This window comes from Sceloporus occidentalis, unplaced genomic scaffold (genome assembly GCF_023333645.1).
Source record: "Sceloporus occidentalis isolate IW3139 unplaced genomic scaffold, rSceOcc1.0.p SCAF_61, whole genome shotgun sequence".
Classification (NCBI taxonomy): domain Eukaryota; kingdom Metazoa; phylum Chordata; class Lepidosauria; order Squamata; family Phrynosomatidae; genus Sceloporus; species Sceloporus occidentalis.
The window spans coordinates 789,271-806,886 of NW_028317041.1; the positions used below are offsets into that span (position 1 = coordinate 789,271).

At 38.4% G+C, this 17,616-nt stretch overlaps 1 protein-coding gene across 3 annotated transcripts in view; it reads left to right on the top strand.

Moving 5' to 3' along the window:
• LOC149287389 (F-box/WD repeat-containing protein 7) overlaps window positions 1–10,705 on the top strand; it is an 83,760-nt gene extending 73,055 nt beyond the window's left edge. For all 3 annotated transcript variants that reach the window (XM_089492885.1, XM_089492886.1, XM_089492888.1), the window contains 7 exons: window positions 3,556–3,679; window positions 3,782–3,918; window positions 4,045–4,158; window positions 6,325–6,506; window positions 7,186–7,411; window positions 9,466–9,676; window positions 10,437–10,705. In XM_089492885.1, coding sequence (XP_089349011.1) covers window positions 3,556–3,679; window positions 3,782–3,918; window positions 4,045–4,158; window positions 6,325–6,506; window positions 7,186–7,411; window positions 9,466–9,676; window positions 10,437–10,705 — 1,263 coding nt within the window. The remainder of the gene's footprint in view (window positions 1–3,555; window positions 3,680–3,781; window positions 3,919–4,044; window positions 4,159–6,324; window positions 6,507–7,185; window positions 7,412–9,465; window positions 9,677–10,436) is intronic.
• The last annotated feature ends 6,911 nt before the right edge of the window (window positions 10,706–17,616 follow it).

Below are 17,616 nucleotides of genomic sequence, written 5' to 3' on the forward strand. Positions count from 1 at the left end.
AAGCTTTAATTCATGCATACCCTCTCCCCATACAGAATACACTGATCCACACTGCATTGCAGGCATTTTGGCCAGCAGCAAAGCGGGTGTCTCTTCTGTGTGAAAGATCTGCAAGATTTAAGTAAAGCAACCTTTGCAATCTATCAGAGGGGAGAGCTAATGCAGTAATTCCATGGATAGCTTTGTGTCATCAGTGTCTTTTCCAATAATCAGTAAACTGTCAGCTGTTGCTATGTTGAGGTTGTAAACATACAAAATAAAATGCTGGCGTTAACTGTCATCTGATGGCATCCTCAAAGAGAATTATTGATGCTGGTGTTCCTTTTTTGATCTTTACTTGGAAACACACCGCTGTTTATGAGAATAGTAGTTTCCAGGTATCCAGAGAATTCATGTAAATTAACAAATTATATATATATATATAATTTGTTTTCTTTTTCTACCTTTTGTATACGGTTTGGAGCCGGTTACTATGATGGTTTAGAGCAAACAAATAAACAACTCCGTTGCCTTGTCTATTGATACAGACTGTAATGCACAGGGTAATTATAGTAAGTACCATTTTAAAGGAACGATAAATTTGTTTTATTGACATATTATACAGGCGCTCCCCTCTGTATTAAATATATCATCCATCTTTTGCTGCCAAATTCCTGGCCACGCTGTGGTGTGCATGCGTGTTCCCACTATGGAGCCATATTATCCCATGTCAGGGTTCACTCATGTACTCAATTATTGCATTGTAGGTACCCATGTTCTTTACTGCCACAAGCCCCCTGATTATTGTATTAACTGATACTGTACTCTGTAATGGTAGTACCCACTCATGTATATCATTAAAAAGATGACTGCTTACAATGACCTCTGTCGTGTTACACCGTGGGAGATGAAGAGGTGAACACTCATTAAACAAATAATAAAAAAACAAAGTTTAGTAACCACTAAAGGAAAAGTTCAAAGGGAGTTCAGTTCCATCTTCTAGGTCATTGGCTTCCGGAACTGGCCCCCTTTCTGTATTGGCATTTGCTAAATTTCCTCTGTTCTCGCATCTGCCATACTAATTATTTGAATTATGTTGGAGACCCCCCATTAAAGAAGAATGTATATTAAACTGCACTGTAGTTTTTTGTTTTTTTTTGACTAAAGGCATGAAAGCTACTTAGTTCTAGTAAAATTTGCCCCTTCCCATGAAAATGACCTTTGTGCACAGCACATCGGCTAATTGGCAGCGTCACTCCCCACAAAGCCAAATGTTTTAGAAGAACATGACTCATAGACTGTACACTCACAAGTGTGGGATTTTATACAGCGTGTCATATAGCTAATATTTAAAAAGAAAAACAGACTGTACATCGGCTCAGAGGTTGATCCTTGACGTAAGCAGAAGGCCGCATTGTACTTTGCATATAAATGAATACATGCAAAGTCACTTTGGTGCAGCCTTTTCATATAAAATCTGATTAAATGCCCTTTATAGATTGCTAGGCAGAATGTGTTTTCCTCTCTTTGAAGTAGTTTTCATTGGTGTTTTGTGTGTGTATTGACGGGATGTAAGCAATACAAACAGATGTCCTTCAGGTGAAGTGGAGTGACCTTATTGCATGACTTTTTGTGTGTGTGGAGGACGAGCGGTTAGAGACGCTGTGGATGGATTTGTGGTGTTGATTGAAAAGCAAGCAGGATGTTTTATGAAATGTTCACACAATGGACAGTGGAGAATATTAGCCGTTGCACCTAACGGTCTGTGGAAGACAGTCTCTGTATGAAGCCTATTCAGCTCTAATTTGCTGCTGTTCTTTCTTGTGATAGAAGTTTTATTTCTAAACTTAAGGAAATGTAATTATCTCCATAACATCAAAACACATTTGACCTTTTTGCAAAGCTTGTTTCGGTACTAAAAAATGCCATCCGCGGTGATTCCCCAGCATTGACGGGGTTTTTCAGGGGGGAACAAGCATAATCCATGGGTATGTTAGGCTGTTGTAGTAATAAGTTTAATTTAAGCATTTGGAGGACCCTGCCTTTAGAGATCTACAATTAGAAATGTCGTTTCCTCCCTGATTTGATGTTTCTCATTTACCAGAGCCAGCTGTTAGTTGCAATCTGTCACGGGGCTCCATGCTGGAATACATATATTGGTGTCTGAACAACAGAGAGGCATTTAAACAGTCATGTCAAAGCAGCAGGAGGCACACCAGGGAACCTAGCCCCAAATCCTGGCGAAATCAAGACTTTAGATCTCGTATATGTCATTTACTGTGTGTGTGTGTGTGTGTGTGTATATGTACATGTGTGTGTTAGATGTCATAATCCTGTTGTCTTCCCAGTGTTGATATGATTGTAACCTACTATGGTTTGGCAGAATTTTACTCTGAAATGTGTGCTTTAGTGTAAGAACAATGAAAAAAGTTAGGAAAGCAATTTGACTCGTTACTTAGCCCACCTATATGTTAAAACTCTATTTACTTTAATACTGTCCTTATATACATCACCAGCTGCATCCGTCTTTTAACACTGCGTATAATGTGCCATACTTTGGTCTATTCCCTCTTGTAACAAAGTGTTCTGTAATTTAGGTATGATAATTATGATACCTGGATTATGCCAAATTTATTTACACGCTGTTTTAATACGAGTGACTTATTTCTCGCAATAATATCATTATGCGTGGTCATTCTGAGGCCATCTGCACTGTGACAGACTAGAATACAAAATGGCGGGAAAATCAGCCTTATTTTGATTACAAGAAAAGATGATTAGTGTATGAGGACTCTATCTCATAAACAGTATCCTAGGTGGAAGACTTTGCCAATGCAGGAAGAAAACGTAACAATTAAAACCGTTTGACGTTAGGACTGTTTTCATTATAGTTCATGGGCAGAAAGGGCAGCTTGTCTTACGAAAGATTCTGATAGTCGCAGATTTCTGGGAAGGATCCTTCACAAGGCCAAGTTATACAATACCTTACATTGTGATTTGGACGTGCCAGCGAACCTGCTGCTTCTATCACCACCCACACTAGTCTCAGCCGGTGACACATTCCCCTCAGTCTTGTTTATGTAGAGCAGCGTTTAGCTCATTCTGTGTCCTATTCTCTGCCTGAGCTTTTCTTTTCAAAGTTCGCCATTGTTGCTTACTCCCCGCTGCTCCGAGTACACTGGGGATCTATCAGTGAGCAGCGGGAAGTAGACAACAGTGGCTTGGTGGGAGAGAAGGCCTAGGAGAGAGCCCTCCGCTGAGCTACTAAGCTGAAGAACAAGAAACATTTAAGCGTTAGACAGCAATGGCGTTTATGATTATCATATACTGCTGTACTGTACAATTAGAAGGTAAACTGGGTACATTTAATATCCACACACTTGTTCCATACCACATTTTGCCTGCTCCTCAAATTCACATTAATTATGCCTTACTCCATTTATTTTTATTTATAAAGTTGACTTTTTATAGATCACATGTGTGTAACAGCACATATTTACACGTTTGTTTTTACCTCCATAATAGCTGTTTATGTTGAAGTAGATGAACTAATTAATTTTTTGTGGTCTTTTCCAGTTGGCGCTGTACGTTCTTTCATTCCTAGAACCCAAGGATCTTCTACAGGCAGCTCAAACCTGTCGGTACTGGAGGATCCTGGCTGAAGACAACCTTTTGTGGCGAGAGAAATGCAAAGAAGATGGTGGGTATCTAAACTTATGGTTGCCTGGCTTACATTAGCCTGAAATCTCCACATGGAGCACAGCTATTCTGCTCGGTATTAACACGCCGCCTGTGCTTTCAGGAATCGATGAGCCTTTACATGTGAAGAGAAGAAAGGTTCTTAAACCTGGCTTCACACACAGTCCGTGGAAAAGTGCATACATTCGACAGCACAGGATTGATACAAACTGGCGACGAGGTGAACTAAAATCTCCAAAGGTAACGCCTAGGATTATATACAACTTCTTTATTAAGCTGTGCATCGTTGGTGATGGCAAACTGGAATTGCAGAATTCCCAAAAATATTTTATATTACTTAAAAAGTCACCATCTTTCTCCTGCCAGGTGCTTAAAGGTCACGATGATCATGTGATCACATGTCTACAGTTCTGTGGCAATCGAATAGTAAGCGGTTCCGATGACAACACATTAAAAGTATGGTCAGCGGTTACTGGGAAGGTAAGCTGTGTTTTGTTTACAGTTTAACATTAAAATGACCCACACAATTTAATTTTTTCTTGTATTCAATCTAATGTAATGAAATTACCCGACAGGAAGTTGATGGGAATTGCTTAAAAATAAGCAGATCCTCTTATAGAAGTCTCCTGTTAAGATCCACCCCATCCACATTCTGCACAGGCCATAAAAATGGCATTCCAGCTGTCTTATCTAGTGAGCAATCCAGGTCTATTCCCTCTGGGAGGCCAGAGACGTTGGCTTAAGTTTTAGGAACACAGTGCGCATGATTTTTATGTGCAAACAATCATTTTGCCATCTAGTCATTTCTCGTGGTCTTTATAGCATTCAACATTTAACCTGTATCTGATTTGGTAGGAAGAACCTCTTATACCCCTTAGATAAGAATATGTTCGATATTTGTTTTGTTTTCTATATTTTTGTAAAATTTTTTGCATTTTGCTAGACTTCAACCACAGATTTAATTATTTAGTTTTCAGTATTATATGTCCATCAGCTTTGTACTCAGGGTGGCCAAAACTTGATTTGGCATGAGTTTCTTCTAGAATCACATTTTTTGTTGAAAGTATTTTAAATTGAGCTTTGTACAGAGTCTTTAGATCACTTCAGGTTAGGACAGTTTTCCAGTGAGGTGAAGTCGATCAGGCATATGGCTATCCAGCTTGATTTTTTAGTACAATGTATGTGTAATGAGCCATAAAAAATATTCCTAAAATGTATCCAACATGGATGAAGAGTCCTTGGTTGTTAGCTTTAGAATGTGGCATTAACATCTATTTGTATGGAAGCTGCACATATGTTTTTCTGGACCATGGAACTCATTTGCAACCAGTGTTTTTACGTTTGATGGCATTTGTCAAAAGCAGTCAGTTTCACTCCTGGGTAGTCAATTTCTCTTGTGTATTGTTCACCAAACAGTGAGGTGTGGAGCATCTTTCCCTGGATGAGCATATGGACATTAAACCACAACCCAATAATACTGGAGTGTAATTACATGTTTGGATTTGTTGGCTGTATAGCAGCACTTAATAGTCATTGATTTGATTCCTGATCAGCTTTTATGATTTCTTTTGGTTTTACAAACCTGGCCACAAAATGAAAATATTCCGGAAAAACAATCTACTTGTCATTTAACTTTTTAAGCCATCAATCAGCTTGTCCTTAATGTGTGCCTTGAGGGAGAAGTGGTATATGGACACTCCTAGTTCTTCAACGCAAGCTTTTCCCATGAAAAAATGTCCACGCTGACACTGAGAATGCTGAGAGTAACTTCATTCACAATCCCGCCCTCTAAAATCAATATGGGAAAACTTTCCCCAAGTCTGTGTCCCTAAAATAAAGACCAGAGTTAATGTCACGGAATGTGTGCTTCATGCCATGTCGACTGGTAGTGGTGCTAGTGTTAGTTACAGTACTTTTTACTTATTATCTATTTGTAGCGAGAAAAGATTACTTTGTATTTGCTGTTCGTAGTGTCACATTGACTATATTTTCTAAACAAAAGCCTTACTAGCTCAGCATACCAGTATGTACCTGAATAGAGAAGATACTCCCATGCACAGCAGTGTGTTCATCCCAGGCCTGCTTATGCTTTTGGGTTAATGGTAGACAGGTATATGTAAAACTAGAAGCAGCTTGCAATCTATATCCACATTGTAGACATAGCACGTAATTTAACAAAATTATCTGGTAATCCTATATCTAATTGTATTAAGTAATATGTAATCCAGTGTATTTTAAAAGATCTGTCTCATTAAACACAATGCAGTTCTTTCTACCCCTTCTTATGTTTGTTCAGTGAGTATTTGCTATACAGCTGTAGTGATGCGTCGGAAGGCTATGTATGTTAGGCCTTTGCACACATCCTGTTAGCAGTCTGGAAAAGGCATGTACCCAACACAATATGTGAGGAGGTGCTCATATTATAGCATTAAAAAAAATGCATGTCGCGTCATCTTGGTTGAACTGTGCTGAGATACAGTCCCAGAGTGGTGAAACCAGTGAATCACGTTTGTTGGGTTTTTTTTTTTTGTTTTTTTTTTTTTTAAGACTTTATACTGTAAACGATTACAGTATAAATTGTTGCGTTACACTAAAATTTTTGTCTGACCATTCTAACATGAATCGCTTTCTATTTCCTTATTGCAGTGTTTAAGGACGCTTGTTGGACACACAGGTGGAGTCTGGTCGTCCCAGATGAGAGATAATATCATTATTAGTGGATCTACCGATAGGACGTTAAAAGTTTGGAATGCAGAGACGGGGGAATGTATACATACCCTATATGGACATACTTCCACTGTGCGCTGCATGCATCTACATGAAAAAAGGTCAGTTTGTAACAATTGTTTTGTGTGTTCAAACATGAGGAATATGGTTGATGTGTGATTAGCCATGGAGGTGTGCACTTATCACATGATTTCACCTCTACAGGCTCCTTATCTATTTTTTTATTTTTTTTATATATATTTTTTTTTTAGTGCGTCTTCAGTCCAGTTAGCATTTGATGTCTTTTGGTATTTTTCTTTGCCGCTTTATTTTTTTTGTCTCACATCACTGTTTCCCTGCCAGTTTCCTTTGAGGTGTTAACTGGCCATGTTTTTAGAGGCTGGAAACTAAATTGACTGCATCAGCTTCCATGTGAGAAGACTGCTTAAACACGAAAGCATTCTGTTTACTCGCCATCCCTGTAACACGACTAGTTACTGATCGGATACCTCGTGGCTGCCTTTCTGAATAACAGGATGTAATGGAACAGGGAGGCTCTAAATAGTTTATCTAACCTTCACTACTTTGGGTCTGGCATATCTTCCTGGCTTTTGTCAATGTAGAACTGGTGGGTTATTGTCATTTACAGGTGAAACAGACTTCTTTCTAAAGCCGTCCAAAACCCAATTTTATTTCGGCCATATAGTAAATATACTGAATATCACCCTAGTATGTTTTGGTGTGTGCATGCATTGCCTTAAAATGTCTAACAGGTCCTACTTCTGATTCTCTCCTCAACAGGGTGGTGAGTGGATCAAGGGACGCCACGCTGCGGGTTTGGGATATTGAAACAGGCCAGTGCTTGCATGTTCTTATGGGGCACGTAGCAGCTGTTCGATGTGTTCAGTACGACGGCCGGCGAGTTGTTAGCGGAGCTTATGATTTCATGGTGAAAGTATGGGACCCAGAGACCGAAACCTGTTTACACACGTTGCAAGGCCACACAAACAGAGTCTATTCCTTACAGGTATGACAGTCTTCTTTACACTATATATTGCATTTTGTTTATATAGCGCCAGCCCATTCTGTCGTGCTGTTACAGAATTGAAGGGAAAAATAACACAAAATGGGCAATATATAGGACTGACAAAAACAGATTTTAAAAGCTACTGGTACAGAAGGAGAAAAGAGCCTGGCTGTTGCATGCTTACAATGTGTTTTTTTAAATACACATTTTAATAGAATTTATTTCTAAAATGATAACCAGGCAGAGCTATATTTAATAGCAATTTCCACAACATTACATAAAACCCAATTGATGGAACAAATGCCACAGCCTGACACAGAACAAGTGTAAAATCGCTCTTGTGTTTCCAAACCATAATCTGTGTGCGTGTGTCCGTGTGTGCGCACGTGCTATATCTGCAGTTGCACATTCAAGGCTCTTGTAACTATTTTTATTTTATTTTTTAACAGACCATACACATTTATGAGTAACAAAGCTGCACTGAGTATTATCTTAAGGTAGAATCTGTCATCCTTTGTCAGGCTTCCCTAATTGACTTTGTCATCCAGTCTGTGCTAATTAGTAAGGTGCAAGGCACCGTCTGACATGAACCAAGCAACTACGGGGATTCCATTTTGGCATAAATCAGCAAGACTGCTTATGTGTTTTAATGTGCCACGCACATAGCTTTCTTAGTATAGCTCTTACTACGGATGCACAATATTCTCTCTTGTATATGTAGGCCAGTGCTTTCTCTGTATTATGTGAACTGAAGCCATGCTCTTTGCTCATTTTATTCTGTCTGCAAAATACCCTCCAGACAGGAGACGCTATGGATTTCTTAGAATGATTGGCTTTGACATTGTAGGTCACTAATTAGAAGCAGCTTTGTCTTATTAATGTGTAAAGGTTACTCTTAGCATAATTTGATCATGTAGAAATCAGAAAACCAGACCAGTGTCATTTGTATTGATTTATATGCTTGCTTTGCTGTAACGGGCACAAAGGGGAAAGAAAATATATCGGAGGCTCTAAACAATTTTAGAGATTTACACCCTGCATTTATGTGTATAGAATTTGAAAGCTAAGCTTTCATTGTTCAATCAAGTCTAATAAGGATTGCAATCGCAAATAATGAAGGGGAGTAGCCCAAGTTCTCCATTATGAAGAGGCAAAGCCCCAGCGCGACTGTAGGCAATGGTCACCGCCGTCTCCTCTCTGTGACAAAAATATTGCAAGTAGCAAAAAATGATGAGCCAAGCACACATCTTTTTTTGTTCCTTCTAATAAGGATTGTATTATAGAAAGGTTGCAAAGACAATGCAGGATTTATATTGTGACCTACATTTTAAGTAGTTATTGATTCTTCAAGGTACTTTTCTAGTAGAGCCTCTGGTCAATAAACTGAGTTTTCCTATCAACACGTGGCAATAAGAGGGGGTTCTAGTATAGATAGAACACATAAATTAGCACTGCGATTGATAGTTGCTTCTAAGTGGATGTAAATAGAGATTCATACTTCCTTTAACAAGCAGGTCCAACACTTTAGCACTGTTAGCCCTATATCCTGGAAATAATTGTCTTGTGATGTTAAATACTGATTTATTCATAATTTTTGCTGGGAACACCTAATTGCCATGTGACATAAATGTAAGAGTGGATAGTTTCCTGGACTGAGAAACCTTCTTAAACGTTTGGGTTTTTGTGATTTAAAACTTCAAAAAGAATTTAAAATGTCAGATCTGCTAAGATTTGTTTAACCCACTGGAGTTTGTGTCAAATTGGTACAGCCTCATTAAATAGCCATTCTTTACTTTGTGTAATCACTAGTAAAAGCAGTGTCGACGTGTCTATATATTATTTTTATTGTGTATGCATTTCTGGGAAGGGCTGGTGTTTCACAGATTATTGAATGACCAATTTCTCCCTTGCTGCCAACTGTCGCCACTTTCCATGAGAATTTTTGTACAGTCCATCTACCCCCTTTCCTCCTGAAAGAGTGCAAAGATCAAGGAGTACAACTGTTAATTATCATCAGAATGTTGTATTTTACAACCTTTTTTTCTTGATTGCAGTTTGATGGCATACATGTAGTGAGTGGCTCCTTGGATACCTCAATCAGAGTTTGGGACGTGGAGACTGGGAACTGTATCCACACACTAACGGGGCACCAGTCATTAACTAGCGGGATGGAGCTGAAAGATAACATCCTGGTCTCTGGAAATGCGGATTCTACTGTTAAAATCTGGGACATTAAGACAGGACAGTGTTTACAGACTTTGCAAGGTGAGGACGCTTACTTCATAACCATGATTACTAAAGTTGCTCATACTGTCTGGTATGTACACAAATTCATACCCGCCAAAATTGCAGGTATCCAAATCATGCGGCGGTAGTGTTGCAAGGGATGTGGTGGGGCCATGGTCTTTAGAGCCACCTTGCAAGGGCCTCCATTGGTTTTGCAGCTCTCTTGGCCACTTCAGGGAGATCAAAGGCTCTCCTCAACTTGCCCATTATCCCCACTGCCTGCAGAAACAGGACAGTGGGGCAATTATCCAGGTCAGTGCCCTGAGATTGGGACTGTCCCATGGGGGATGGAAATTGTTGGAACTAATTGAACTTGTTTTATGCTATGGATACTCAACAAAACATTTCAAAACAGCATTTGGTTCTAAGCATTTGTTTCAATGTCCAATAACCCTTGTAAAATTTCTGTAATTCTGACATCTCTGATGTTAATCTGTTTGCAATGTAGAAAATGGGAATGGTGTGTTTTAGATGGGAAAATGTTTGCAAGGAAACAATGGCCCCATTGTCTCGGAATGCTGCTATTTTTAGGGAAGAAAGTATTTGCCGTGCTGCCCACTTGATTTATCCGACTAGACAGCTTCTAGTCTAATTACGTTGTGGATCATGTAAGGTGCAAGCAACCCTCTGGATAAATCCAAGGGATTTCTCTTAGTGTCCCGCATTCTGTACATGTTTGTTTAAACCATATTTGTGTACTTTGCAACAAAAATGTGCTAAATGTTATGTACTCTTCTAGGTCCCAACAAACATCAAAGCGCTGTGACCTGTTTACAATTCAACAAGAATTTTGTAATTACCAGCTCAGATGATGGGACTGTAAAACTGTGGGACTTAAAAACGGGTGAGTTTATTCGGAACCTGGTTACGTTGGAAAGTGGAGGAAGTGGAGGTGTCGTTTGGCGAATCCGAGCATCCAACACAAAGCTTGTTTGTGCCGTTGGAAGCAGGAATGGGACTGAGGAGACAAAGCTGCTGGTGCTGGACTTTGATGTGGACATGAAGTGAAGGCTGGGGGGATGGATTTGTCCAAATTTCTAGACTGCATATTTCCCCATTTTTTTCCCCGCCTCATCCCCGGTCCTTCCCTCCAAAAAAAATATCCATTGGCCTTGGTGAAACAGGATATTGGCTTGGGGCAACATACTTCAAAGACCTACAGATGGTGAATACGACGACAGAAGACATCTTGTCACACCTTAGACTTCACTTCTTGACATCGGGTGCCTTTTTTCTTTTGGAAAGAGGAGGACTTTCAAAAACCCCGGTGCAAAATCCCGTTATTTGTTCCGAAATGGTCACAGTGCGACCCCTGCAGTCTTATGCTTTGGTGGACTGTCTTAAATGCTAGATCCCAACTAAATGTTGAAATCCACTTAAATGCTGTTTGACTTTCAAAGAGAGCGGTTGCAACAAAGTCATGTTCTTGAAATGCTGAAGAAAAAACTGTGAATTGTTTTGTACAGTTTCGTCACTTTTGTTTGTCGACTATTGCCAATGTCAATCAATCACAGTATTAGCCTCTGTTTCTCTATTAACTGTTGCTTCCATCTGCACTCTTGAACGCATATGTTGCTCTCGGGTGGCAAGCTTGTCTAGAAGTTCTCAGATGGATTGAAATCTTGATGCTGGTGCTAGCAGTAGGTCTTTACATACGGGATTGTTGTCCCACAGCTGTACTGTATTCCCAGTGGCCAAACATATTTATGCTGCTAAAGGAAAGGAAAAGCAAATTTTTTTTATTGTAATTATAATTTTACTGCTGTGACGTTTTAGTCCCAGACTGAATTCTAAATTTGATCTAGTTTGGATACAGAAAAAAAAGACTTTTTTTGCCACTGAAATTTGAACCCACTGTGCCTCTAAGAGGCCGAAAGTGGGACAGTTTCAGACAATTACGAGTGAAGTTTGCCTGCAAAGAAGAAGAAGAAAAAAAAAAAAAGTAATTTGAGAGTGTGCAAAGCTTATTTTCTTGTTTTGAACGAAGTATAAACACATTCCTTGGAACAAAGCTGTTTCGGCTTGTTCTGTTGGGAAATTTTTTCTTTATTTTGTGAGGGCTGTGGTGAATGTAACAAATTTGTGTAATACAACTGACAAACCTATTTTAAAAATATAATACACAAATTGAAAATAAGATTGCTGGTCAGGTTCAATAGATACGACAGTATTTGGAGGTTAAACAACTGTTACAGTTTTAATACGGAACTTGCATTGTAAAGCAGAAGCTTGGAGGTTTTTGCTGTGCAAGCTTCACATAAAAATAAACGTAAACCATACAATTGTCAAGTAATTTGCCTCATTTTCCAAGAGTCACAACTCAAGCTGAACTGTGAAAAGTGGTTTAACACTGTATCCTAGACTATGGGTTTTTTTTCCCCTTTTTTTTTTTTTTCCTCCTCATCCTACGTTTTTTTTTTTTATTATTTATAGTCTGGTTTTTAATCAGATTCAATTTGTTTCATTTTACAGTTCTGTAACAACCTGATGTGATGGAGGAAAACGATGTTTAAAGGGATTGTGTCTATGGTTTGATTCACTTAGAAATTTTATTTTCTTATAACTTAAAGTGCAATAAAAGTGTTTTTTCATGTTACTCGTTTCTTTAGTCCTTTGCTTTTCTAAATATGGGTTTAGATGTTCCCAATTTAAAGTTCAGACAAGAATGGGACAGGGTCTGAATATTAAGATCTTTTATTTAGCTCTGGTTTCAAATGTGTTTTATGAGGGTGGTGTTTATACCTTTTACATAGAGAATATCATTTTTTTTTTTTGATATGTGACTGTTTTCCTGGCCTTCCATATTATTGCAATTCATACAGGCACGGCGGTTGGCTTTGTTGCTGCATCCAGCGCCAAAGTGGGAAATATTGTCCCTACGGTTTTGTGCATACCTCCCTGGTCTGTATGTTTAGGGATCACAGTCCCCCTTTGAAACCCCGGTCTCTGTCCATTTTTCCAAGAGTCCTTCTATTCTGTGATCTCAGAATGCTTGTTGTGTATAAGTGTATCAGTGTTCTACAGCCCTAAAAATCATAATCAATAATGCATATCCAAACAGCTGAAATACTACTACTTAAACTGTGTAACTAATATATTTTCCTTACGTACATAGCTATTAGTGGATCATCTAGTCACACAAGATGTCTTGCTAAGAATGCTTCCCTAGCTGCATCTCTAACCACGCCACCGAAAACCAAATGTTTTGGGTATTATGCCTTTGTCACGTGCAAATTAATGTGTCAGACAGCAGCCTCCAAGCAACTGAGCAGTGATTGTCTGCGAATATGATAAATATAAATTACATGGAACAGATATTGCCACATATTTCAGGGATATTTTGTGGAACTCTGGTTACCGTCCACATGCTGATGAAGAATATTCCAATGTTTCACTGCTAGTAACTCTATTGTGGTAATAAATACATGCCCTTATTCTATACACATTGTATGGTGTTACTGTGCATTCTTAAATGGTAGAAAAAGCCTGACTTAGTGATTGAAATGTATTTTTATATAATGGTGCTACAGAAACCAATGTATATACTGCAATGCTCATGAGTTGTAGTTTTAGAAGAAGTATAAGTAGCTTGATTTGCCACCAACATTTCTGCTGTCAAGGAATGCAATACCTAAGCTTCATTTCAATAATAGATGATTTAATTTAACATTATTTTTTGGGGTAATGTAACCCTTGCGTTTGTAGCATTAGAGCTCGTCTATCATGCCAAAAATGATGAGAACATAATGTGTCTTGGATTTTGTGACCACCAAAGGCAGCCATGAAAACATCAGGGAGCTGTACGGATTGCCTTGAATAAGATCTTGTTTAGATTTGATGTGATGGCATATCCCTCCACACACAGGAAGTGCATCAAGATTATGATGTAACTTCTTAGCAAATAGATGGTTCGCATCTACCTGAAAGTTATAGCTGCCTCTACTCACTACCAAGGATTATATTGACCACAATCTTATAGCGCTGAAAAAACAGAACTTGAATATCATTAAGTACTAAATGTAAGAAAATAAAACAATTTTCATAAAAAAAGAAATTTCCCTTAAAAGAAATGACCTTAATGTCTGCAGTAATAAACAATTAGCTCTCGGTTTTTATGTGATTAATATTCTCATCTAAACCTTGTGACACTGTAGAATTTATTAATTATTGAAAGCAACTGCACACAATTACTGTGAACATTCCTTGCTTGTGACATCACGGTTTAGCTCAATATACAAATAAACTGTTTTTTTGTAGCACATTAAAGGATATAGAGGATAGCCTAATGTATACAGGCTGTATGTTTGTAATATATATATTTGTGATTTATTATTATGGTTATTTATTGTGATGGTCATTTGTTATCTGCTAATCCAGTGATCATCTTTTCCACACTTATGAGGCACGTGCAGTACTTTTTGTATTGTACTATATCTTTCAAGGTTGAATTACAATGAATGAATGTCAAATGTTCAGAAATTATTAACCAACATTTGGGATTAGAAAATTTAGTGGATAATATCCACTAATAATATTACATTAAATCAAGGTCAGTGTTCAAAGCCCTTATGTTGTACTGGGGATAATATTGCAAAACACCTTTACCATATTTATCATAATATGAAAGTCAAGATGAGCAGCAATAGTAGACATTTTTATATATTAATGTGGTAGTTTGTGCTATGTATCTAGGAATTTCACAATTTTATAATGTGAAATTAGTTATTGCAGAGGGAATATTTGTTCATTGTTAGTGCTAACTTTATATTAAAACAATCACACCAACTAAAAGGCATAGTGGGTCATCTACCAAGTTAGACAACTTGCATATGTTCTTAGTAGAGCTTCCATTAGACATTAATTGCTGTTTCTTTCCTAGAAGGGGTTGAGTTGATGCTTTAAATTAGTGGTAGATGATTTTAGTTATCTTCATGCTGAGTAAATGCAGCCATACATAATGTATACTGGACTGCTGCAGGGTGAACCTATGAGGGATACACCCATCAGCCATAGCATTATGACCACTGGCAGGTAAAGTGAATAACACTGATAATCATGGCATCAGTGGGTGGGATATGTTGGGCAGCAAGTTAACGAAAGGTAATGTCTGACACATGGCACCAGGATACATCCATGGAAGCCCCACTTCACAACTTAAAGGATCTCCTGCTAATGTATCCTGCCAGATGCCAATAAAAGAATCATCTTGTAAAAACACCACAGAGCTCCATGCAAAATGTGACCAACAAATGTTTCACCATACTGGCTTCTTCTGGGTCTTAGTTGACCAACAAGGTCTGCTTATGTATAATTAAAAAAACAGTGATATATGTATGTTACTTTATATTTAACCCTTACGCTTACCAGAATAATCATGGTACAATCACAAAATTAAATGTGTATATACCTAAAAATTAGGTAAATGCAACCTCAGACGAACAACAACACATGGCATGTTACACTGTGTCATGATTTATTCAACAAAAATAAAGCCAAAATGGAGAAGCCGTGTGTGAAATACTAAGTATATCTTATGATTCAATAGCTGGTAGAAAAACCTTTAGTAGCAATAACTTGAAGTAATCGTTCACATTGTTCTGGAGTAATTTTGACCCACTCTTTACACCGTCACTTCAGTTCTTTGAGGTTTGTAGGCATTTGTTTATGCACAGCTCTCTTAAGGTGTTGAGGTCTGGACTTTGACTGGGCCATTGCAACACTTTGATTCTTTTCTTTTTCAGCCATTCTGTTGTAGATTTGCTGGTGTGCTTGGGATTGTTGTCCTGTGGCATGATCCAATTTTGGTCATACTTTAGCTGTCAGAAAGATGGTCTCACATTTGACTCTAGAATGCTTAAGTATACAGAGATGTTCATGGTCGACTCAATGACTTCAAGGTTTCCAGATCTTGTGGCTGCAAAACAAGCCCAAATTGTCACCCATCCACCACCGCGCTTGACAGTTAATATAATATGTTTGTGCTTATATGCTGTGTTTGTCCAAATGACATTGTTCCAGAAGTCTTGTTCACTTATACTAACTTACACACAAAAACATACTAGCATACTTACACATACTAGCACACACATGAACTAACATAGTTACACACGCGCTAACAGACTTTCACACACACACACACACACACACTGTAAAACACTGACATACTCAGCACGTGGGGGCACAGTTCACCAACACCACTACGAAACCCCAGGGCTGATCCTGGCGAGCTTTATCTCTGTATTTATTATTATATATTCCATAGCGCTGTACAATGGATAGACATGACATAACAAGTAGTATGTAATGTAACAATTTGACTTGCAGAAAAAACATGTGAGGAGGGCCCTGCTCAAACAAGCTTACAATTTACAAGTGGCGTTGTTTGGGTTGGACCAGCCACAATAGTGTAAGTATTGAAGTAGAGGGACTAGGTCTAAGTCAGAGGGAGAGAGATCAGGAGATGATAGATAGATCTGGGTGTCATCAGTATACAGGCGGTGTTGAAAGTCAAAAGATGAGATTAGTTTGCCAAGTGAGGTAGTGTAAAGAGAACAGAAGGTGGCCTAGAACTGTGTCCAGTAGGATTAGCATGGAGTAGTCATTAGTCAAGGAGTAGGTCATTAGTAACTTTTGTAAGGGTGGGCTCAATAAAGTGTTAAGGGCGAAAACCAGATTAAATAGGTCAAGTAAGGAGTTGGAATCAAGAAACTTGGTTAATTGGTTTTAAACAATTATTTCAAGAAGCTTGGAGGCGAGAGGAAGTAGTGAGATGAATGGTAATTGGACAGATTGGTTGGGTCCATCCAGGGCTTTTTCAAGATAGGAGTTACGGTAGCATGCTTGAAGGAGGATAGGACAGATCCAGTAGAGAGGGAGAGGTTAAAGATGTGAGCTAGAGTACACAGGGACAAGAGGAGATAAGAGACCGGGTAAGATGCGAAGGGATTGGGTCAAGGGGACAAGTGGTTGGACAAGATGAAAGAGAAGAGCATGTACAGTAGAGATTTTCTTTAATGTAGCAAAGGAAGAAGAGGTCAGTGGGTAGCAGGGCTCATAGTCAGAGGGGGAGGGGGGGGGGCAGGACTGATATTTCAATGTTTCAATTTTATTATTAAAGTATGTGGCAAAGTCAGAGGAATTAAGGTTAGTGGAAGGAATTGAAAGTACTAAAGAGGCATTTAGTTTTATGAGACGAGTAGAAAATTACGGAGGTGAAGTAGGTTTCCTTAACAAGGTTGAGAGTAGAGTAGTAGGAACGTAGCATTAATTTATAGTGCAGAAAATCAGACATGGACTTCCACAAACTACATTCAAAAGGGCGGGAAAAGGTGTTGGGTTACAGATTTGTGAAAGCTTTGGAAATGTGCAAGTCATGAAGAGCGAGGAGTAGCTGGGGTACATCCTCAATAACAGATGTGAGGGTAGCGTTATAGAGAGAGGTAATGTTGTTAGGGCATGACATGTTTGAGATAGGAGTAAATGAGTGAATAATTTCTGAAGGTCGATAGAGCTAAGGTAGCTTATCTATTTAAAAAATGCACTGAATACATTCTATAGAGTAAGAGCCCATGCTAATGCATAGAATACCAAACCCGTCATGTCTTATAAATTCTAAAAATTGATTTTTTAATCATAGCTACTTAAAAATCATCATTAATTTAGGAAATACCAACATGTCTCTCAGAGTTGAATACTTAAAAAAAGAGAATTTGATTTATGATTCAGGTCCTTGAATGATTCAATACAGAAATCAATCTTAGCATTTTTATAGAGCTTTCGATTGATTGGCTTTCTAATTTAGTACTGATTACTGATTTGTTTTCCAGTTAGAAACCTGATAACTTACATGCATAACAGGGTTTTTGGGCTGGGGTTTCAGCCAATGCATGGTATAACATTGTACCTGTCCATGTAGTTGC